At 40.9% G+C, this 23,990-nt stretch overlaps 1 protein-coding gene across 1 annotated transcript in view; it reads right to left on the bottom strand.

Moving 5' to 3' along the window:
* LOC6045612 (transcription factor hamlet) overlaps positions 1-23,990 on the bottom strand; it is a 145,191-nt gene that overhangs the window by 37,758 nt on the left and 83,443 nt on the right. The window contains 3 exon segments of the mRNA XM_038255970.1: positions 8,427-8,545; positions 8,548-8,596; positions 8,663-8,835. Coding sequence (XP_038111898.1) covers positions 8,427-8,545; positions 8,548-8,596; positions 8,663-8,835 — 341 coding nt within the window.

Below are 23,990 nucleotides of genomic sequence, written 5' to 3'. Positions count from 1 at the left end.
AAAAATAATCACTTTAATACCCACAAACCCGACGCTCGTGATCACGCTCACCCGAGCAGAAAATCAATTCAAAGTTTTCCATAATTCATCACCACCATTGAAAAATCAAACCCCACATTCACAAACACACACACACGCACAGCCAAACATCTCATTAATGGGATTCGCGTGGTCAGTGCTCATTCGCCTCAGCCAATAATGATATTTTTCATTGAAACCATTCATTCGCGCGTAATGGTCGGGGAAAATCCTTTTGACATAAATTATTCCACACTAAAAAGTTTCGCTGTTCTTTTTTTGTTATTAATGCTCAAATTGCGTAACGCTAATGAGAAAAATCGGGAGCACGCGGGTGTGTGTGGTCAACAGGGGTACAAAAAAGAGAGAGAGACCTGAACGCACACACACAAAAGTGACAAATTAATTCCGGATGAAAAATTGGCACCACCACCGTGCGCTGCACATACAAATTAAAATTAAAAAGTTGCAATAAAATTATGATTAAAAATTCATGCTCCAACATATTCATTTAGCCCTGGTTTGATGATGGTGAAGGTCTGGTTGAAAAAAGTATGTGAGTGTGTATGTGTGGGTGATTGTGCACAACTACAAACGCGAAACGATGATTACGTTGTGAAAAGTGGTGAGGAAAAAAATCGCTCATGAAAAGTATTGCAATTTCCTCTTGAAATTATTTCAATCGGATCAAATCTCCAAATTTTTGCATTTCTCACCAAATAAAAAATAACGAAACAAACTCATTTCATCAAAATGAGATGTTGAGATCAAAAGTTTACTTAATTAAAAATTTTTAGAACACTTGAAAAGTAACAAAAAAATATTTTTATGATTAAATCTCTTGAGCTAGTGAGTGAATGAGTTAGTGCGTGATTGAGTGAGTGAGTGAATCATGGAGTATGTGAGAGAGTGAGTGAGTGAGTGGGTGATTGTTTGAGTAAGTGCAAGATTAAGAAAATGAGTGAGTTTGTGAAGCGAATGGGTGAATGATTGAATAAGTGAATGATTGATTGAGTGAGTGAGCGATTGATGAAGTATGTGAGAGAGTGAGTGAGTGGGTGAATGATTGATTGAGTGAGTGAGTGAATGATGGAGTATGTGAGAGAGTGAGTGAGTGAGTGGGTGATTGTTTGAGAAAGTACAAGATTAAGAGAATGAGTGAGTTAGTGCAGTGAAGTGAAGAAAGTGAGTGAGTTAGTGAGGCAGTGAGTGAGTGAGTAAGTGATGGATCGAGTTAATAAATGAGTGAGTTAGTGAGTGAACGACTTATGTAAGAAAACCTTTCTCCCTGCAAGGTAAATCTACTATGTTTCTTGATTTTCACAACTTCTGTTCCTTACAGACCCCCACACAAGCTCTCACATGTATTCAAATGACGAATGTTCGCCAATTTAATCCCAGTCTCGGTGGCGACAGCCAGCAAGTCTGTGTGACTCCGAGATGTAATGAGAATGTCGAGTCCCGTGCACACATCAAAGCTGTTGCTGCTGCTGCGGTTGTAATGAGTCCTTTGCATGCTGGCGAGTCCTTCCCCGAAAAGGATAAAGTTTTTCCCCGAGCTTCTGTTGTACTCCGAGGGTATGGGAAAGGTAGAGGATTTAGGGAAACCGACGACAACAATTTGCTCTACAAATTTTTGCAACTGTATTTACGTCGGACAAAGGGGCGAATCCTTGATGAAATTTTGATTTTTTTTTTCATTTGTAGTTTGTGACATCTCACACATGACAGAACCCGACAAATTTTCTACGCGAGTAATTTTAGTTTTTCCACCCGCACAACTCCACAAAACCATTCAAATTTTAATGAGTTTACAGTTTCTGCCATCCATGTTTCCAGCTAATTTACGGCTGAGCGAGTCTAATTCCGTTTAATTACTGCAAAATATGACGCCCCCTCGGCCGTCGTCATTGTCTGGGCGGTCTTCAGGATTCACTCCTCAAATCTCAGCGCTTAATTAAAGTTTATCACCAGCAGCAGCAACAACCCTCTGGAAGCGGGATGACGATGGTGTTAATTTTGAGATTTTATTGCAAAGACACAAGCTGACAGCTGCTCCTGCAGATAGATTGCTTCTCTGCCGGGAAGTTCAGCGCCGTGCAACGAATAGTAATTGCTCCAGCGCAATTATATCCGAGGAGGTCGTACACAGCGCGCGTGCTGCCTCCTTGAGGGGTAGGAAATTAAAATTTTAACGGTCTTCGCGAGCGCCCAAACTTTGTGATTTATCGAATCCTTGTAAGACATTTCCGGCGGGTTTGATTGACAGCTGAATGATTTGTCGGTTTGTGAAATGTGATAGCCTCTTCCGCGTGGAAAAAAGGGTAATCAAAAAGTCACCGCAATCAATAATTGCTGTAAAATCTGAAACTATCCTAGATCATACTAACCCAACTCTTGAAACATGATATCCAGTGGTCAGTTAAATTTACAGTCCATTTAGGCCCCCTTTCAATATGCTAATTCAGTCAAACTGGACTCTCCGCTGTCAGCGGTACAAAACGTTGGTCAACATTGTGCCAGTTTGATTGACATCCCCGGTGGACATCCACCGTTGCTTCCGTGAGAGAAAACTAGTCGCAGTCAGTTAAAAGGGTAGCATCTTGTCTTTTCTTCGACGATGACGACCAACTCCTCAGATGTCACGCTACTGCCGCTCTAATCTTCTTAAGTGTTTTCCCAACTTTTTTTGAGGCAAATTTCGCAAAAAGAGAGATCTCTTCACCAATAAATAATTAATCCTCGAAACCCCAGAAATTGATTGGATTTCACACCGGTTGTCACTCAAATCAACACTCTCCCGGAGCCATCTGACGATCACTGAACGTCAGAAAAAAAAAACAGAACAGGGCGAAACAACGTAAAATGAGCCTTAAACCGAAACCCAAATAGATTTATTACACGCAGCAAGGACACGCGGCAGAAGATCCCCGGGAATAAACACACAAATTACCCCCTATAAATGTCGAATGAGGCGCAGCCTCTGTCAAACTGCTACCGCTTCTTTTTGGGACAGTTTTGGCAGGGGATTCTCGCTGTGATCTGCAGCAGCCGGTTTTGGGTGGGTAATCCGGTGTCCGGAAGAAGATCAAAAACGTCCCAAATTTGTTCGAAAAAAAAAGAAATAATCAGGAAGATTTTGCTACCAACTTATCTCAATTTGCTACCTAAGGTTGAATGTTTTCTTTAAATTATTTTTATCCTTACTGCCAATTTTAAACCAATTGAAATTTGCTTCCAAATCTGAAACAGTTCGGGTCCTGCTACCAATGACTAAATTGGTAGCAATGGTTATTGTGGCTACCATAACAAAAAGTGTAATGTTATTTAAAAATGGCTACCTAAGCTGAACATTTACTACTCCCAATTAAATCGTTAACAAAATACCAAACTGAGGCATTGGTAGCCGCTTAAATAGTTGGCTACCAATGCTTAGAATTACTCTCAAAATCACATTTGCTACGAATATTTGAAAAGAATCACATAAATGACAGATTTGCTAATATTAATTTGTATTAGCCAATTCAGCTAATCAGCTATTAATTCTAAAACCAAGCTACCAATTCTATAGATTCTATAGATAAGATGGAATAAATGAAATTAAAAGTAGACTTTTAAGACCTCAGCATTTGCCAACGGATTTACTTTTTAAAAAACGTCACGCTAGAGGGTAATCCGGTGTCAAAAATCCCAAATTTGGTTAAAAAAGGAACAGGATGTTTTTGCTACCAATTCATTTCAATCTGCTACCATTGCTTGAATATTTTCTTTTGAATTTTTTATTCTTACTGCGATTTTTAAACAATTAAAATATGCTGCCCAGATTTTCTGGTCCTGCTACCAAATAATTGGTAGCAATGGTTACAGTGGTGACCATTACAAAAAAGTTTAATGTTATTTAAATGTGGCTACCAAAGCTGAAATCGAGGCATTGGTAGCCGATAAAATATCTGGCTACCAATGCTTTAATTTAGTCTCAAATTTCACATTTGCTATGGTATGGTTATCATTGTCTGCTACCAAAAACAAAAATAACAGATTTACCAACATAAATTTTTATTATGCATTTCAGAACAGTTTTGTCGTGAATGACCAAATTCACCACCAAATCTGAAAGTTGGCTACCAATGCCAGACATTGTTTTCAATCATTTCAATTGGAGACGTTTTGGCTACCAAACTTCCAAGACTCCAAAATAAGAAGTATAGTATTTATTATAAATTTTTATTCAATTGTTAAGTTGAAAAAATCGATGCTTTAGAGTTAAAATCAATACAGACATCGTGACTTGAGATCAAATACGTATTTTTTCCCAATTGAATTTTAAAGTAGATTTCTTAAGATCTGAGCATTTTCAAACCGATCAGCTTAAAAAAGCCGTCAATAGCTGAGGATAAGTTCTGGATCAACTTCAATTTCGATGTCCACCAGGAGTGACAAAAAAACCCTCCCGAAAAGCCAGGTGTAAATTAAATTATCACCTCCAGCATCCCTTCAAAGTGACACTTTCGGCAAAAGTAACCAGGAAAAAAGATGAAGATCCCGCTTCTTTGATTGACACATACAAAGGGGTTTCCCTTTCTGGCAAATCTCCAGAACACCAGAAATGTATTAATATTTTACCGTTTTCTTTTCGACCAGCTCTCTTTTTTGTTTGAGAGTCGGAGAAAAAGATAGAAAATCGTTTCCTCTCATATCTATTACCCATCTGGAGCGACGAACAATGAATGAAATATGAAAATTAGCTACAGCTACCTGGTCGAGAACCTGCGTGCGACTCCCAGCTTAGGACCTCTCGAAGGACACTCTTGCTGGAACTGAATTCGTCTCATCAAGGATAAGACCGGGAGGTATTGTCTTTTGCCGCCGCCACCGCCACAGCATGGTAATGATTTGCGAGAAAGCTGTCATAATCCCTTGACACTTGGAATTGGCAGGAAATTTAGCAGTAATTTTGGCCTTTGAAGGTGGTACAAAGATGCTAAGATGCTGGGTCATTCGGCGGCAATTAATAAGGAGCCGATGGTTCTGAAGAAGTTGCGAATTTCTTGGAGAAGCGGTACAGTTGTTTAAATGTCTCGTCAATCTGAGACGCTGTCAACATCTGCTTGAGACGAAGTCTCCAGAGATTCGCGTCGTAACGACCTTCTCCAGAGTGTGTTTGATGTTTACACAAACAGCGTTGCAAAACGGCAATAGCTGGGAGTAAACACAATTAGCGCTTGCACAATGCTGGTCGAAGATTGAGCGTAATTTGATAAGCATCCGATTTCGCTCCAACTCATCGATCAACCGACTCAACGAGAAGAGGAAGTGTCCGGCGATTGTCAGCTGAAGATCTGTATCGGGCCCGGCCGTTTTCGCCAATGCGAAACTCATCCGATTAGGACGTCTGTCACGAAACTCATCAGCCCGCGTCATCCCTTGCGAAAATTGAAAAACTCTACCTGGGATGCTTTTCAGGGTTTCTGTCCGGTCCGGAAGCTGCGCACAAAGCATCCCAAATTTGTATCTTCTTAACTTCATCTCAATCAGAGAGCTACTTTCTCCTTTTGGCACCATCATTACCACAAACGATTTTTCACCCAAACTCTGCTCTCTTCTTCACGCAAAGAAAATTAATGATCCTTGTTGTGTAAGGTAGCACAAGAAAGGGCGAATCAATTTTTCAATTAAGTCATCCACCCAAGCTTTCTCGCTGCTAAATGGATGAGGTTTGTCTGTTTTGAGATCGACTTAATAGTGTCGTCGCGTCCTAAGGGATAACTGTTTCTTCAAGGAGGTCCCGGACATCATCAATCACCCTCTATTTTGACACGCCGGGATTCGCCTCAACGAACTTCAGATTTCTCTCCAACTCAAGCAAAAATCGCAACATATTGATTGCTCATTTCGTGTAACACAATCCGCGAGCGAGCCGCAGAATCAATAACAGTTGTCACCACCAGATTCTGCGGCGTCGGTTGAACCACCGAATTGGACCACATTGTTGCAAAATCCGCGCTCAGAATGGCTTTGTCGGCACAAAAAAAGAGTGGCATCGACCGTGAAACCATCACACATCGGGGATATCGACGGCTTTGGGTAAACACAGCCGGGCGTGAATTTTCCGAAAAAAAAAAACTGGCAGAGGTTTGCGTTTTGGATTTGTGAGCAGTGGCTTTTCGGCAGGGATCGGTTACAGCTGAGTGCAAGTGATTTTAATAACTAGGTGAAATGGTCCGTTTTGTGGTGAACTTGGACGAGGGTGCGACCCATTGTTGCAAGGTGGTCAATCTGCTGATTCAGCATTGGAATCGATTGACGATACGTTTGATCTGATCCCGTCGTTACCAGTGTAATCTGGAGAACAAACAGGTTCGAAAATGAGATCTGGACTTCAAATCAGAACTTATGTCTGTGAAATTAATTCGACAATTATACCTCAAACATCGCACAAATCTCAACATCTCCAACCACCCAGCAAATCCCAGCAAACGACTTCAATTATTTCCCCGGAAACCCACTCGGATTATCATCTCATTCATAAAATTATAATGACTACATCAGCTTTTAGTCTGCCTCCCCCGATATCTTAATGATGTTAGTGCGAGAGGTTATGTGAGCGCGTCTTTCCCTTTCTTCCCATCATCCTGCCTGGAACAGGTCTGGCGACAACGTCGTGAACGACGATGAGCTCCAACGATGCGTAACCGACGACGTCGTAGTCCGGGAGCTAGAACAAAGGGAGGTGAACCCGCCATCGTCCTAGGGAGCCTAGACTATCTCCAGTTAATACCGAGATCAACCCTCCTCAGGCAGTCACAACATTACGCCCACAAGTTTGAAAATCAGTGTTGTGGGATCGTCCCTCAACTTTAAGATATTTAATCTCGGAAGTTGTTAGATCTGCTTGAAGACATCTCAATTAAGGTTAAATCACGGACGACCGTGGTTAAATGGCTTAGATTTTCTAATTTTAACTGTTCTTTGTATTTTTTCTCAAGAACATTACAATAACATATTAAAAGTTTTAGAAAATTTTTGTTTCGCAGATTATGCAGAAGCTGTGATATCGAAATTTTACTTGGTTGTGAAAGATATCCCGGGCAGAAAATGTTATGGAATCATCTTGAAAAATCTATTTTTGCAGTTTATGTTATCAAAACAAAAAATTTTATTGGTTGAAAGCCAACCCGAGCAGACGGAGATAACGTGGGAATAACAATTTTTTGATATTTGAAAATGCTAGGCCAATAACATTTTATGTTTTTTGTTTGTCAAGTTTTGTTATCAGCCGTTATGATTTTTTTGTTATTGGATTGTTATTGTAATAACAGACTTATAACATGTTTAGTTATTCTTCGAACAAAACTTTGTAATTATTTTTTGTTATTTCAACAACTAATCCGATCATCTCAATAACAGTTGGAGTTATTTTTCCTTAACAAAAAATATTATTCCCTAGTTGTTTTGGGTTTCAACCAATTACAGACCAATAACAATTTTTGTTATGATAAAATAAACTGTTTTTAATCTCTTATGCAAAAATGGATTGTTCCGTAACACTTTTTGTAATTTTAACAGCATTTGTTATTGAAATATGGCAAGAATTTTGTTTTTACTTTTTGTAATTTTAACAGCATTTGTTATTGAAATATGGCAAGAATTTTGTTTTTACCGTCTGCCCGGGAATTTGGGAACAATGTTTTTTGTTATGGAAGAATACCTCCAACTGTTATTGCGATGATAAGATTAGTTGTTAAAATAACGTTATTAGTCTGTTATTACAATAACAAACAATAACAACAAAAAAAATCAAAACGACGGCTAACAAATCCTGTTATGAATAACATAAGATGTAATTGCCCTAGTATTTTCAAATATCATAAATGGTTATTCCAAAGTTATTTCCGTCTGATCGGGATTACGTAAACAGAACAATAAACAAAAATAAATTGGACAAATTGAAAAATTTCTTGATAAATTGCCATTCATAAACAGAACGAGCAATTCTCTACAAGGACGAAGGGGGTCAACACTTTTCAGAATAGTTTCTACGTGGTTTATGGGTGACCCCATAAAAGTATGAACTTATGAAGTCAATTTTGAGTTGTTAACAAACTACATACCTTTTGCAAGGTATTCAAAATTTTAGACTCAAAATTACAAAATTTAAGCAAAAATGTTTGTTATAAAAATGTAATATTTCAGTAAGACAATGTTAAAAAATATCCACAACAATTTCGGTTGAACCGATCTGGATTTTTAATTTGTTTTTTTTTTAACATATGAAACAATTGCAAACAATTTAGAATTTTTAAAGTAATTTCATTCAAAAAGTTCAAAATTACAGAAAAATCTTGAAAAAGCTGGAACCTCATCTGTTTTATGACAATTTAAAAATATAAGAATAAAGAAACACTCACCTGCCGTCGATCCAGCGACTCCCGGAAGAACTTTCCCAAAAATGGTCCGTACTGCGTTCCTTTCGGGATCGGCTTGTTGGCCACCACCGAGCCCTGGTGGATGTCCAGGTCCGGTGGGGACGCTGCAGCCGGGCCATCTGCAGCAGGAACTGTTCCGCACTTTGCAGCTGCTGTAATCCGGGAAGAAAGAAGCAGGTTAGCAACTCCAATGACTGCAATTTCTGCACGCGCCTTACCTTAAGTCGTTCTTGGTGGGCCAGCTCGTCCAGCGCCGATCCTCCGCCACCACCGTTGTGACTGTGGTGGCTGTTGTGGAGGTGGTGGTTCAGCGGGATCACCTGCAGACCCGGAGGCACTTCTAGGCTTGACGGAACTCCGCGCGACGAGTCCGATTCGTCTCCGCTGCTGCCTATAAAGCAAACCAGAGAAAACACAGTCGGATGAGAACGGCACTCTTGAAACCGTCACAACAGTCTCTGAACTCTGGAGCTAGAACTCTCAAGTGCGTGTCGCGCAACAATCATAATGCGTTAGGAAACATAATTGATATGTAAGCGCTGCGAGTGGATGGTCGACGAAGACTGAGCTGGGGTGTCGCCGGCTTTGACGGCTTAATTCAAAACTGCTCGAGTGCGTGATTCATGAGCCCCGTTATCAGATCTCTGGTTTTGCGTCGGAAGAGGTCGGAGCCGACGCGTCGCGTAGGTTCTTTGGACTTAAAGATCTCGACAGAAAAGTACCGTGATTCAAAAATTATAATCTTGACGTGATTCGTGGTTGACCATCTGGAGATTTGTGCAACTTTGTCCTTATCAGTACTTCAATATTCGTAGTTTTTATTCATTCGAATGACGTATTTGCAAACGACTCCGTCCGGTTCAGAACTCTGCGCTGACACCACATCATCATCAAAACGCACCAAATTTACGACTCCCAAACTCAATTAACCAAGTTGTGTAAACATCACTTGAGAAAGAATCTGCCTCTACCCGACGAAATCTTCCCTCGAAATGTGCCCCTCAGTTCATCATCTTGAAATTATTTTATGACACACAAATTATAAGATGACGCCGTCGACAGCACCACTCCCCCCCAAATGTTACACCAAACTAGAACAATCAGAGCGTCTATAATCCAGATTCTGTCCCTAAACCCACTTGTTGACTTCTTTCCAAGTCAACGCGATTAATCGCTCCGAAAGTGGCGAAATCTCGGGTATCAGTTTCAATCGACGACCTTCTGAAATCAACAAACTCTCGTGCCACCGAGATTCCTAAACCCACGGGCACTTGTGAATATTCACAAGCCTTCTCTTGTTTGCGCCGTAAGCAAATCCATTCAAATCGCTCAGCGATTAAGTAAACTAATTTTATTCTAATTGTCCATTGTCGGAACAAAAGGGTGCGCGCTCGCAATTTCTTGCCACCAAATCCTCACGAAAGAAAGCCCGGAAGAAATCGCAAGGACCCCAGCAAAAAAAAAGCAAAACCAGGAAAAATTACACCAAACTGTAACTAATACGACGTTGATCGGCCCAAAGCTGGTCGACACGGCGGGCAGAAGCAAATAAACAGTCGTAAACATTGCCGGAGACGTCGAAGGACTTCGGCGCAGCCGAGAAAAGGGTACCGATCTTGAGAGGTTTGAAATTTCATCCCCGACACCTTTTTTTCCTCCCCGCGCGCCTCAACCTCAATGGGACGCTCTAATCTGCTCAAATTGTTTGTTTAGTCTCCGGGGTGCGCTCCGTAGCCCATCGGGAAGCCAATTCCGGGGATCTTTAATCTCCTCTCGGAAGATGGCTCAATCTCGGAAGGTAGCGCTGGCAAAGATGTCAAACATGTCGATCACACCTGAAGGAGAGTCAATTTCGACAATCCTACCAATCAGATCAATAGGCACACACACACGTTTTGGGACGCTTCGATTAACGGTGAGGGATGGTTTGGGCTCGGAAGTATGCGAGTCAGTTGTAGCAGATGCCGGGAACCAGCTGGAGCGGATCAGGATGAACCCTTTGAGGGAATGTAACGGTTCGCGGGAGAAAGTGAAATTGAAAGCTGTAACGACATTTATTTTTGGGAAATTTTGAGGTTCGTCGCTTCCTTTAAGTCTCTAAGGTAATCTTGTCTTGTCAAAAAAGGAAAGACAACGTTTTCTTATCAAAAGAAGTGAATCTTGCGTGCTTCTTATTAACAAATCAAATATTTTTAGGCCGGCTACGAAATTATGAAAAAGTGTAATTCGAATTTCGAGTTATTTCGGCATCAAGAATTATACTACCGAAATTGTCCTCCGCCAAATCTCTACCACATCTCTTCCACAGTTCATTCAAATCCCACAAACATCATCCTGTCCTCAATTTCCCATCCCGTACGAGAGCCCCGATTTGCAAGGCAATCAGATAAAACATTTTAAATCTTGCCCGCTTTTATCATCCTTGAAATTCCTGCCCCGTCCAAGGATGATCCTCCTCCATTCACAAAATTCCATCTTTCACATCAGCTGAAACCCGAGCTTCTGCCTCAAAGATTCGAAAAAAAATCGGAAGTTGTTGTCCGCAGCCGGGCCATTGTATTCCTGCAGATCTTGATCTTCTTGGATTGTCTGACGCCGACGACGTCTTTATTCACGCGGGTGTCTCTGCGGAGGAAGCAGCTTGCAACGCTTGAATCGGAGCAGGTTTGAGGTTAGGATGAGCCTATTGTTGGCCACGCGGGCCATTGTGAGTTCAGAACGGTGAAGAATGGAGCGCAGATCTTGATGGTTTATTTATCCAACAGGTACCTTTAAAAAAAAAGCAAAACCCTCGGTGGAGAAGGAAGCAAAGGAAGTGATGTGGCTCGTTGATTTTCAAAGATAACCCCGAGAGAGAGCGCAGTTGGTTTAGGATGGTTCGTTTTTTTTTCTATGATGATGGTCTAATTTGTGAATGGAGGTAAACAAATGCCGGAAAATGCCGGTGCAATTGGCGTGACGTTGTTAAAAACTAGTTTTATTGCACGATTTCCTGAGCTGTGTGGATGAGCTGCGATGAGATTGGATTTAGGATCTGTTTGGATAGGATAATGTCGGTTGATGGTCACCGACACATTAGAAGTTCAATATATTCCCTGGTTGTTATCACCGCTGGTGGTCTGGTCGGGTTTATTGCTGTCGGTGAAAACTTGCAGGTGAAGTGACGAAAATTTCTCAAAAAATTTGAGATTGAAGCATTATTTTAACTTTATCTTGATCAAATATCGGGAATGTAGAGCCTAAAAATTGACAAGATTTGCTCCAGGAACATGATTTTTACAGCAAAGTTTGCTTAAGATGTCAAAACAACCTTTCAAACAGAAATAAGATGTTGAAAAATCATAAAAAAAATAATTTGAACCAATCTCAATTCCCAGATCCAATGTCACCCCGCTGATGGTGACATAACAGACAAAACACTATTCGAATAATTATTAATTTTCAATTTGTATTATCGATATTGTTCGTGTTCAACGTATTCAACTTTGCAAAAAACTTTGAAGACATTCGAAAATTTCTGCAAATTACTAAGCTTAATCAGCTAAATTCCTTGCTAAATCAGTAAATATTCAGCTAGATCAGCTAGCAATCTTCTATTTTGATGAGATTTTGTTTTGTTTTTTAAGCAACCTTTAGAAAAACCAATGGCAGTGATAAGCTTAAATTAAAAAAAAAATCGATGCAGAAAGCTTACAGAATTATCATTTCCTGTGTTCAATTTGATAATTTTCTAAGAAAAAATTATAACGAGCTGTTGTAGAAAAGGTCTGTTCCATGTAAGTTAATTTGTTTCATTGATTGAGAAGATAATTTTTATTTATCAGTTATTAATGTATCCTTTGAAAAATTTATTAAATTTTTAGCTAAATTGATTCAAATGTCTTTAAACAAAGTGTGCTTGAATTCATACGTTAATAATGATCTAGCTGTTAGCTGTAAACCATTTTGAAACTGTTCAAATTTGTGATAAATTATGCACAACGTTATACAATCGTATTTTTTTAAAATATTCAATATTTCAAAGAAATTTCATGTTTGATTGAATTTAGTATAAGTAGTATTAAAATTTATAAAATTTTAAGAGGGTTTGATAAATTTAATGAGCTCTATTAATGCCATATTCTGAAAGAACTTTTTTGATAGTTAATATCATTTTTATCCACTTTATTGTAGTTTGTATTATTTTGGTACAATAAAAAAGCGTTTATTAAAATCATTCATTTCAAAAATATATCAATCTATTTATAATTTGCTATGTTTGTTACATCCAAATAAAAGAATATTTTGAAACAAAAATGTTGACCTAAATTGAAAAGCTTTACCAAAATTAAATACATTAGAAAATAGGAATTATTTTGTATTTATACAACACATCGAAAGCAAAAAGTATCTCAATAACTCAAATTCTAGTTTTGGCACTATATCATCCCATAACAAACCCCCTAAATTCATGCAACTATGTCACAACTGATTAAAACATCAACTCCAAATTTGCACATTATTAAGCAAAAAGTTACGACCCTCCATAAACTTCTCAGAAGAAAGTTCTACTCCCCGCCCGTTAACCCAATTCAATTACTATTATTTGCAACCGCCAAACAATCACCACTTGCCAAATAAAGACATTTAGACTAGTTTACGATCGCGCGCGCTCGACCTCCCGATAACGACCGCGTTCTCCCGTCGGGGCTCTGACATTAACAGAAAATAAAGCCAATTATTCAGAGTCCATAAAGACCGCCCCAGTCGTCGTCCGATATCTCGCTGGTAAAAACATATTTCCCAATCCGTACGCCCATAAATCCACTCGGCTGATAACGGCAAGTCCCCGCGCCCTCCCTCCCCCAAAGCAGGTGGTTTTGCGTAGAAAGTATTTAATCATAATTAATTGAACTGGCCACGAAAGGTCTCTTTCCCTTAAATTGAGTCCTTTTTTGAATGTGAAAGTTTGCGCTCGCGAAAACAAACGAATTTTACGACCTCACGCACGGGTCATTTCGACTAGAAAAAAAGGCGAAAGCCATGTCGTCGTCAATCAAATGTCAAACCTCCTCACAGATTGTGGGTCCTTATCGGGGGCAGTTGATTCCTGGGAGTCATTACAGAGGTTGGCACTTTTTGAATGTTTCTGAGAGTTGTTGGTACCCTGAAGAACTGAATTAGTTGAACTTTCGAGAATATTTAATGCGTTTGAGTTGAGAATCACCATGCGTCTCCACTAAAACTTTTTTGACATTTTTGTTGATCAGTGAAGTGATTTGTTTTGAGCAATCAAGTGGCTGTTCCGTACCTGGCATCATTAATTCGATATCAACCATATCACACGAAGGTTTGCTGCGGCGTTCTGACCTGCTGATCAATCCGCCACTTCATCCACTAATTAGAATTCGTACACACTTGGGGATCTGGGCACTATAAAAGCATTTATATCCTAATTAGAATTATTTATCATTTCTTCGTTTATTTTCCTCCTCCTTACTCCTCAGATTCACGATTCACGCACGCACGACTTCACCGATGAATTAATGAAAACCCATAAAAGAAACCGAGGGAGGCGAATCAAGAGAACCGAATAAATCCTGGCCTCGATACGATTACGACCGAGGGAGGTGGGCGACTCCTCAGAAAATCGATTGCACACGAAAAATTCACGCACGCACGTACCCCCACGTGCCACACGTGGTCAATTGGTCACCGAATTTGCACTGTTTGCCCCCACTTGCGCTGGGTCGCGTGTCGACGGCGAAATTAGCCTTTAAATCACTTCCGACCTCCACACACTCCTGGTGACCACAAACCGGTTGAGGGTGGGGTCCACTGTTTAAACCCGCACGACGTTTATGCTAATCAACTAAGAGTTCAAAACCTCACGAACTATGGTGAACCGAATCGAATCCTTCGTCAGGAGCGTTCGCGCGGGTTGTCTGTCTGTCCGGGATGCTAAGAATAGACTAACAAATTCTTCTCATGCAATTATCACACACTCCGTGTAGGGGACCATCATCACCATGCTGCGACGACGACGACGACGACCATCCTCTTCCAACCATCCTCATACAACACTCATATCGCACACACCACGCCAAAGAATCGTAAGAATCGAATACATGTTTTGTCACACACTACGAAAATTCTCTCTCCAGAAAACACGAGGAAAATCTCAGAGAGCGAAAATCTCACACACTAGCAAACACAAGCTTGAGCAACCGAGGTTAGAGGGAGGAAGCGAGAAGGACGAACAACAACAACCTCGACAACAACCACCCCATGGTAGGACCTGGCAGGACCTTCGTAGCAACATACGGAGAGGGAATAGATAAAATAAGGATATCGTGGGCACCACACGAAAACAGAGCTAGGAAAGAGAGAGTGAGGTGAGTTTCAGGAGCTTAGATAGTGACGAGTCGGGCTATGTGTTTGCACACTGTTGTGAGGACGACGGTGGTGATGATGGTCCTAAATCAGAGCGATTCTCAGGTTAGGACTCTGTTTACCGGTGGAGAAGAGGTATTTTGGATTTGCCTTGTTGACGTTGGTGTGGTTTGGGTGAGTTGAAGATAGTGCGTCTCCACTTTAAGGCTGTTCATAAATTAATTGACATAGGGAAAATTCCATGTTTCCTTATAGATTCTTCGATTACCGGCATCAGGGGTGACATTGGGTTTGGGGTTGAGATTGGGGCATACAAATTTTAGTATTTTTGTATGACCCGACCATCCGAAGCCTCGATTATCCGAAATTTCGGATAATATTCGATTACCCGAAGGTTTCTTAGAAACTTCGAATGATCGAATCATGCACCGAAAAAAACTTCACTCGTATTATTATTATAGTACTTTTCACATTATATTCGATTTCAGGTAAAAAAATCCAGCTCAAATTTGAGTGGTTCTCAATAATTCTTTTCAGCAATGTTGAAATTATAAATTTCCCAATAACTTTAGAGCATTTTTTATTGAATTTAATTAAATAAGTATTCTGAGTGATGATCATTTGCCCTTGAGATTAATAAACGGTTTGGCTTAAAAATTATACAGTCTATAATTGATTACACGAAACCCCGATTGTGAGAACGTTCAGTTCTCTGAAAATTCTATTATTGGGGTTTTTATAGAAAATTCAACAAACATTGAATATTTCGCCCATTTAAAATGTTAGTCTTGATTCAAAAATTTCAAAATACTTTTTCGAAAAGATCGGAAAATTTCACGAATGTTTCATGTTTTAACATTGAAAATCTGACCATTAGTTGCTGAGATATCGACATTAGAAAATGGTGGGCTGTTTGGGTGAGACTTTGAAAATTTCAATTTTCGTGTTTCTTTTTCTTAAAGCGGTGTTATCTCTGCAACCCGAGGTCCAATCTTCAATGTTTCTTGGACAATTTTATAGCAAATTTTCTGAACTTTTCAAAAAAAATATTTGTAGAAATGGTCACAATTTTTAAAAACCGAAAAACTGCAAGTATTTCGCTAAAATCAAACTTTCGGTGACTATGTCTTGAAAACAGAGCCTTTTATAAAAAAAATCTGTAAAGTAGAGAGGTTTACTTGTAACCATCACGAGTTATCAGTCTGCGATCAGCAGAGAAGCGAGGCAGACGTGCGTCCCTCACAAACCAAAAAAGTGCTATAAAGTGCAAAAAATGCCTCACGGCAGAATCGGCAGATTTGAAAAAGCTAAAGAATGCCGTCATTGTTATCCGAGCATTCGTTGGTGAAGGTTGTCTGAATCAACATGACTCGTCGCGTCCCGGCGCAAAACGCCGGCAATATTGCCCTACCTGCGGCTCAAGCAGGCAAAAAAGTGGGAATTTCCAAAAGGAAGGTTGAGGTCTCAACTGATGGCCAAAAACCGGGAATTTCCAAAAGGAAGGTGCTTTTGGAAGTGACATCGAACAGCAAAAAGACGAAAAAGAGCGACGGTACTGTACCGATGGATGAGGAGGAGGAGAACTCTTCGTCGCACGAGGAGCAGCTTTTGAAGAACAACAAGTTCGCCGGACTACCTGACGAGGACCAGGTAGCGGAAGCAAAGGAGAATGAAGTGAAACAGCGAAAGGAGAAACTGCCTCCTTTTTATGCGAGGCAATCAGCAACAACGATCGACTTTCGTGCGGGGCTGGTTGAACTCATCAAGTCTGGGAAAGTCCAAGGCAACATTCGTCTGTGTCAGGACGGATTTAAGGTGCTGGTGCAATCCAGGCAGCACTATCAACTGGTCAAGGATTACTTGACCGAAAACGAGGCGGAGTACTTTACCCATGATGTCGTCATGGATAAGCCGTACAAAATCGTCGTCAGAGGTCTGTACGACATGCCAGTGGAGGAATTAGCTGCCGAGCTAAAAGTTTTGAAACTGGATGTGTTGGCCGTGCACAAAATGAGCCGACGCAACAAAGACATCAAGTACCGTGACCAGCTCTACCTGCTGCATTTGGCTAAGGGATCGACGACGCTTCCTGAGCTGAAGGCAATCCGAGCGGTTTTCAACATTATCGTGTCGTGGGAGCGATACCGACCAGTGCATCGTGACGTCACACAATGCTTCAACTGCCTGGGCTTCGGGCACGGAGGTAAGAACTGCCACCTGAAGCGTCGTTGCGCCAAATGTGGTACCGATGCGCACATCACATCCCAGTGCATCCAAGATTCGCTGGTGAAGTGCCTCAACTGCAACGGTGAGCACTCGTCAACCGACCGAAAGTGCCCCAAGAGAGCTGAGTTCGTGAAAATTCGGCAGCAAGCATCGACGAAGAATCAGCCTCAGCGTCGTAGAACTCCTCCAGCCCTGGTGGAGCAAAATTTTCCACCTCTTCAACCGCGACGCCAGGTCCCGAACTTGGCACCGTTGCCGTTGGATCCCAGGAAGAGAGCTGAGATGAATCATCCACGGCCGGGTTCCAGCCAGGAGCCGAGACCGCCACCACCGGGCTTCAGCCAGGAGCCAAGACCAACCCAAGAACCAGCAGTTGAGGAAAATGGTAATGATCTTTACACCTCAACCGAACTCCTCAATATTTTCAAACAGATGTCCGCTGCACTGCGTGGATGCAAAACCAAGACCCAGCAGATTGAAGTGCTGACCTCGTTCGTCATCCAGTATGGATCGTAGGTCCCTCAAGCTGCTGAATTGGAACGCTTGCTCCATTAGGAGGAAGAACTTAGAGCTGGTGGATTTTCTTCGCGAGAAGGAGATCGACGTAGCTGCCATCACGGAAACTCATCTGAAGCCCGGTGAAAAAGTTTATCTGCAAAACTACAAGATCGCGACGCAGCTCGATAGGACCACCTCTGGAGGAGGAGGTGTGCTTGTCGCTGTTCATCGTGATCTCAAGCCACGCCGGCTGCCACACTTCAAGCTGGACATCATCGAGGCCGTTGGGGTGGAAATTCCCACTTCGGTTGGCCCAGTACTCTTCATTGCTGCATACTGCCCACGTCAGGTGAATTCCAGAGATGGTTCAGCAGCAAAACTGAAGAGCGATATCCAGAAGCTGACACGGCGGAGCGCAAAGTACATCATCGCTGGTGACCTCAACGCGAAGCATGAAGTTTGGGGCAACAGCAGGAGGAATCGGAACGGAGTGATTCTGCACAACGATCTGCAAAACGGATACTACAACGTTGTGAGTCCGGATCGTCCAACGAGGGTGGCTCGGTCTGGGAATCACTCAATCATCGACTTCTTCATTACCAATATGGCTGAGAACGTGGCTCATCCTGAGGTGTTTGAAGAGTTGAGTTCTGATCACTATCCGGTGGTTGTGGAGGTTGGAGCTTCCGTTACTCCGCAGCGGCAACCAACCCGGAAAGATTACCACAACGTTGACTGGCAGCAGTTTCAGCAAGTGGTCGACAGCAACATCGACTATGATCAACACCCGGAAACTTCTGCCGATATTGATCGTTCGCTGGAGGTGATCCAGCAGGCTATCAACCAAGCAGAGGCTGCCAACGTTCGGGAGGTTCCTGTTAATTTTAAGGTAACTGATATTGACGTAGATACTAAACACTTGATTAGACTTAGGAATGTTTATAGGAGACAATATCAACGGACTGGGGACTATGACAAAAGATTTCAGTGAACAATTTGAACAAAATCATACAAGACCGACTTGACAATATCAGAAATCAAGAATTTTCAAAACATGTAAGCCAGCTTGGGAATTATTCAAAACCATTTTGGAAACTTTCAAAAGTTCTTAAAAACAAACCAAAGCCTATTCCTCCTCTTATTGTTGAGGATTCTCCTTTGATTACATCCGAGGAAAAGGCAAATGCACTTGGGCTTCATTTTGTTAGTTCACATAATCTTGGCGCTTCCATGACCAGCCGTAAAGAAACATCAGTTGCCAATAGTATTTCAACAATCAATGACTCTACCTTTGAATTTCCTGCAGATTCCCATGTTTCTGGTGAGGAAGTCAAAGTTGCAGTTAAACAAATGAAAATATGAAAGCTCCAGGCTTTGATAACATTTTAATCTAGTGTTGAAAAAACAGAGTGATCAGTTCTTTCAACATCTAGCCAATATTTTCAATAAATGTTTGCAACTTGGTTACTTCCCCACCAATTGGAAACTGGGCAAAGTCATACCAATTTTGAAGCCTCAAAAGATCCAACATCGCCAACAAGTTATCGTCCCATTAGTCTTTTGAGTAGTCTGTCCAAACTCTTTGAGAAGGTCATCTATTCAAGGCTTTTGGATTTTACCAACGATAATAATATAATTTTGAATGAGCAGTTTGGCTTCCGAAAGGGACATAATACTGCTCATCAGCTTACGAGAGTAACTAAAATCATCAAGCAGAACAAGCTTGAGTCTAAATCAACTGCTATGGCTTTGTTGGATGTTGAGAAGGCTTTTGACAATGTTTGGCATGATGGTTTGATACATAAACTGTATTTATACGGTTTTCCAATGTATCTTATCAAAATTATCCAGCACTATCTTTCGGAGAGATCGTTCAAGGTTTTTCTGAATGGGATTGCTTCTGGATTATTCAACATTGATGCTGGGGTTCCCCAAGGAAGTATTCTTGGCCCACTTCTGTACAATATTTTTACATCTGATTTGCCTACTCTTCCTGGTAATGGTGTGTTGTCACTTTTGCTGATGACACTGCCGTTATTTATAAGGGTAAAATAACCAGATATTTAGTTGGCCGTCTTCAGAAGGGTCTTGACGTTCTTTCCGAATACTTTGGCGACTGGAAAATTCGCATAAATGCAGCCAAAACTCAAACCATCATTTTTCCACTTTCCAAATCGGCCAGATTTGCCCCAAAGGATGATGTTTTGATAAAATGAATGATGTTTCGATACCCTGGTCAAAGGAAGTTGTCTATTTAGGTCTCATACTTGACTCGAAACTATTGTTTCGGCAGCATGTAGATAAAATATTGAACAAGTGCAGCATTCTCATCAGGTGTTTGTATCCTTTAATTAACAGAAAATCAAAGCTATCTTTGAAAAATAAGCTAGCAGTTTACAAACAAATAATTTACCCCGTTATTGAGTATGCAGTACCTGTTTGGGAGTGTTGCGCTAGAACTCATAAATTGAAGCTCCAGCGTGTCCAAAACAAGGTACTCAAAATGGTTTTGAATGTTCCTGGCTGGACAAGATCAAGTGAGGTTCATGAATTAGCAGAAGTAAAAATGTTGGATCAGAAGATTCAAGAAAAATGTTTGAAATTCAGGGAAAAATGTGCTATTTCTGAATACCCCTTGATTCAAGGATTGGTTTAGTTTATGGTAAGATTAAGTTAGTTTTAGGTTAGGTTATGTTTTTTAAATTTTTTTCCTCATTGTACCTAGTGTTACAAAAATGATAAATCATATACTTTTAAAGTTAAGAAAATGAACAGTGTTTAAATCACGAAAAGCAAACTAAAGCTGAAGAGCCACAGCTGACCACTTATTATGTAAACCAAATGTAATTATTATAAGAAAGATTCAATAAAGTATATTTAATTCAAAAAAAAAAAAATAAAGAATGCCGAAGCGCTACCTGCAAAGCCAGGCAGTTTGAGCAAGGACGCTCAAAAATTGTCTGGAAACCAGTTCGCTACCCTCCCTGTGGATGTGAGCGAGAAGGAAGAATTTGAACGACGGGAAAAGTTGCCACCCATTTTTATAAAAACATCATCATCGGATTCGGTGCGAAAGTGGCTGACCGGGTTTATCAAATCTGGTGCTTTACGAGCTTCCATTCGCTTGTGTGCTGATAGACTCAAAATTCTGCTACCTACCAGAAAGGATTACAACTACGTTTGGGATTTCCTGAACAACACAAAGATTGAATACTACAGCCATGACGATACAGGTAAACGCCCCATGAAACAGGTCCTCCGAGGCCTGTACGACATGGATGTGAGTGTGCTGAAAGAAGAGCTCAAAAGTCTTAAGTTGAACGTGATCGAAGTCTTCAAGATGACGAGACACATCAAGGACATCAAGTACCGTGATCAACTGTACCTGGTTCATCTCGAGAAAGGATCGACAACGCCGTCTGAGCTGAAAGCAGTTCGGGCAATTTTCAACATCATCGTGACTTGGGAACGTTATCGTCCAGTGCACCGTGACGTGACACAGTGTTCGAACTGTTTGCAGTTTGGACATGGTGGAAGGAACTGTTTCATCAAGAGTCGTTGTGCAACCTGCGGAGGTGAGCACAAAACTCAAGCTTGCGAAACAATCAACGAGAACATCGAAGCGAAATGCTTCAATTGCGGCGGCGACCATTCGACCAAGAATCGAAGCTGCCCAAAACGAGCTGAGTTTGTAAAAATTCGGCAGCAAGCGACGACGAGGCACCAACCAAATCGTCGCAAAACACCACCAACTTTCACGGACGTGGATTTTCCTGGTTTGGCGTCACCTGGAGCGGGATCTGTTCGAGTGGTTCCAAATCTGCAGCCATTGCCGTTGAATCAGCGGCAAAAAGTTGCAGAGAATACAACACCTCCTGGCTTCAGTCAGCAACCGAGGGATAACCAACCAGCATCAACGGATGAAGGCAATAGTGACCTGTTTTCACCACAAGAACTTCTGAACATTTTTATCGAAATGACAACAACACTGCGTGGTTGCAAAAGTCGTGCGGAACAAGTAAGAACGCTTGGAGGATTTATCTTAAAATAAAGTTCGTAGTTTACTCGTTCTAATGATTTTGAATATTTCAATGAATTTGCTTTTTTAGTTTTAAATTAGGATTAGTTGTTAAAGTGATTTTTTTTTCTTTTTTACCCAAATGTATTCGATTTAATGAAAAATGTAAAACAATTTGAAGTAAATTAATGAATGTGAACAGTTCATAAGAAAACGAAAAATATAACAAAGATGAAGAGCATGTAGCCATACCACTTAGAATGTAAATGAAATGTAATTATTATAAGAAAGTTCAATAAAGACATATTTCATTTGAAAAAAATCTGTAAAGTACTTTTCGATTGGAAATTCAATTTTACATTAAAAAATCACGTTAGATTTGTTTTTGCATGAAATTTCGATTTATTTTCCAAAAATCACTATTTTTTCAAAAATTCATAAATCGGTGCCAGATTTTTTGACCATGTTTCTCTATGGCTCAAAAGTTGAGGGTTTTTGTCCCCTAAACCATTTCAAAAAATCTCGAAAACCAAAAAATACATATTTTGGGAAATTGAGTTTTTGTGAATAAAAAATTAATAAAAAATCGGCAATTTTTATTCCGTGTACCTATTTTTTTCAATAGTACTCAACAATACCTACAACTTTGCCGAAGACTTGGTGTCTTGATCAGAAAATTCATTCAAAAGTTACAGATATTCGAATATTTACGTACCATTTTTGTATGGACAGCTGCCAAAATTGTATGGAGACTTGTATGGGTGAAACAATGACACCAAATAGCTTCTTTGGTCATAGGGAAGGCCTCCACAAATTTTGAGCCAAATCAAAAAATACAAATAAAATCCATTTCTGGTTTTGATAGAGAATCGCTCCCGAGTAATGAAAAGCTGAATTAGAAATGCGTATGGAAATTTCCCATGAAAGCATAATAAATAGTTTGTTTTCAAAACAAAAATAGGCTAATGTAATTGAAACAGTACCTTGTCCCCTATTTCTACACTATTATTTTTGCCTATAGTACAACTAAGTATGGTGCTTTAAATTACTGATACTGAACTGACGACTTTTCAAATGTGGCAAATCTAAATATCTTTTTTTAACCTTCGTCATTACAGGGTCTTCCCGTCAATTCAGCAGTTCCAATTCCACCAAACAATCGCACCGAAAAAAGATACACACCACATCACTCAGGTTTACTCAGTCGCAGCGCAATCGAAATCAGTGCCACGTTGTATACATAAAGCGGAGGGAGCTGTGCGATACATAACAGCAAACCCCCAACTCAGAATCGAAAAAAACACACACAGAAGAGAAGGTGAAAAAAAATCAAAACGATTGAATGAAGGACGAGACCTCTCACTCCCAACCTTCCTCGTTGCTCCTACGGAGACCGTAGTTAGAATCGTAACAAGGACCAAAAAGGACGAATTTTGGGAGAGCATTACAATTTCTCTCACTCTCCGGAAAAGGTCACCAATACAGATAAATTTTCCTCAATTACAGCAGAGTATCCTAGTAGGTCCTTCCTAGCGCAACAACATAAAATTGTGTCTAGAGTTGCATTTCCTCAACTATCCTGCCGGGGTGCGGATCGCAACGTCATCTTATTCCAAGTAACGATGAGCCCCGTGTCGGTTTGCCGTCGCGACGCTCCGTTCGTGTATTATTCTGTTGTGACCATTCTTCCGACGGTGCGACGCGTTTTGGCTCCTCCTCTCTTGGACGACGGTCTCACACAGACAAACAGAGAGATACAGATACGGTCTGTGCGATGCGCGTCGCGTGACATCACATAGCCTGCTGCTGTATGCGATGAGCAGCTCTCTAAACAAAAATTCAATAGCTCACACAGTCACGGCGAATGATAACACAGTGCTGTGCTGTGCTCTATCTCTTTCACTCACACACGTGTATCTTTGGGTGCTGTATGGGTTGGATGATCCCCCGCCGCACACACCGAGATCTGTGAGCCCTAAGAGACAGCAGAGAGGAGGCGGGATTTACAAGGATGCTGCAAGTGTTGAGATGATGATGCAACCGGATGAGAAGTACACACATTCAAACAGATAGAGGATGAACCAAACTGTTGGAAAAAAAGAGATTTTTCTTCTGCCCTTTGTCTGTGTGCGAGTGTGAGTATCTTTGAAGGGGGGATAATCCGTCTCTGTTCAACTGGCGGCGTCACCCTTACTGCGAGCGTTCGACCAATGGTAAACCGTACTGATAACGAGCTGTTCCAGGGCACTCTCCAGCCTCGGAACGTGCGGTTATCTCTAGCCGATTCTTCGTCGCAGTCGTCTTCCTACGTTCTTCTTGCGGGGCATGTGGGTGTAACTGATGTCGTCGTCGTTGTCGTCGAATGTGGAACGTGACTACGATGACCGAAAGGCACTTTGACTAACTTTTATTTCTTCATCTTGTTTGGCAGG

The sequence above is a fragment of the Culex quinquefasciatus genome, chromosome 2, assembly GCF_015732765.1.
Source record: "Culex quinquefasciatus strain JHB chromosome 2, VPISU_Cqui_1.0_pri_paternal, whole genome shotgun sequence".
In the NCBI taxonomy this organism is placed as follows: Eukaryota; Metazoa; Arthropoda; class Insecta; order Diptera; family Culicidae; genus Culex; species Culex quinquefasciatus.
Note: the sequence above shows the minus strand (reverse complement) of the source record. Positions and strands in the feature narration are given on the sequence as shown.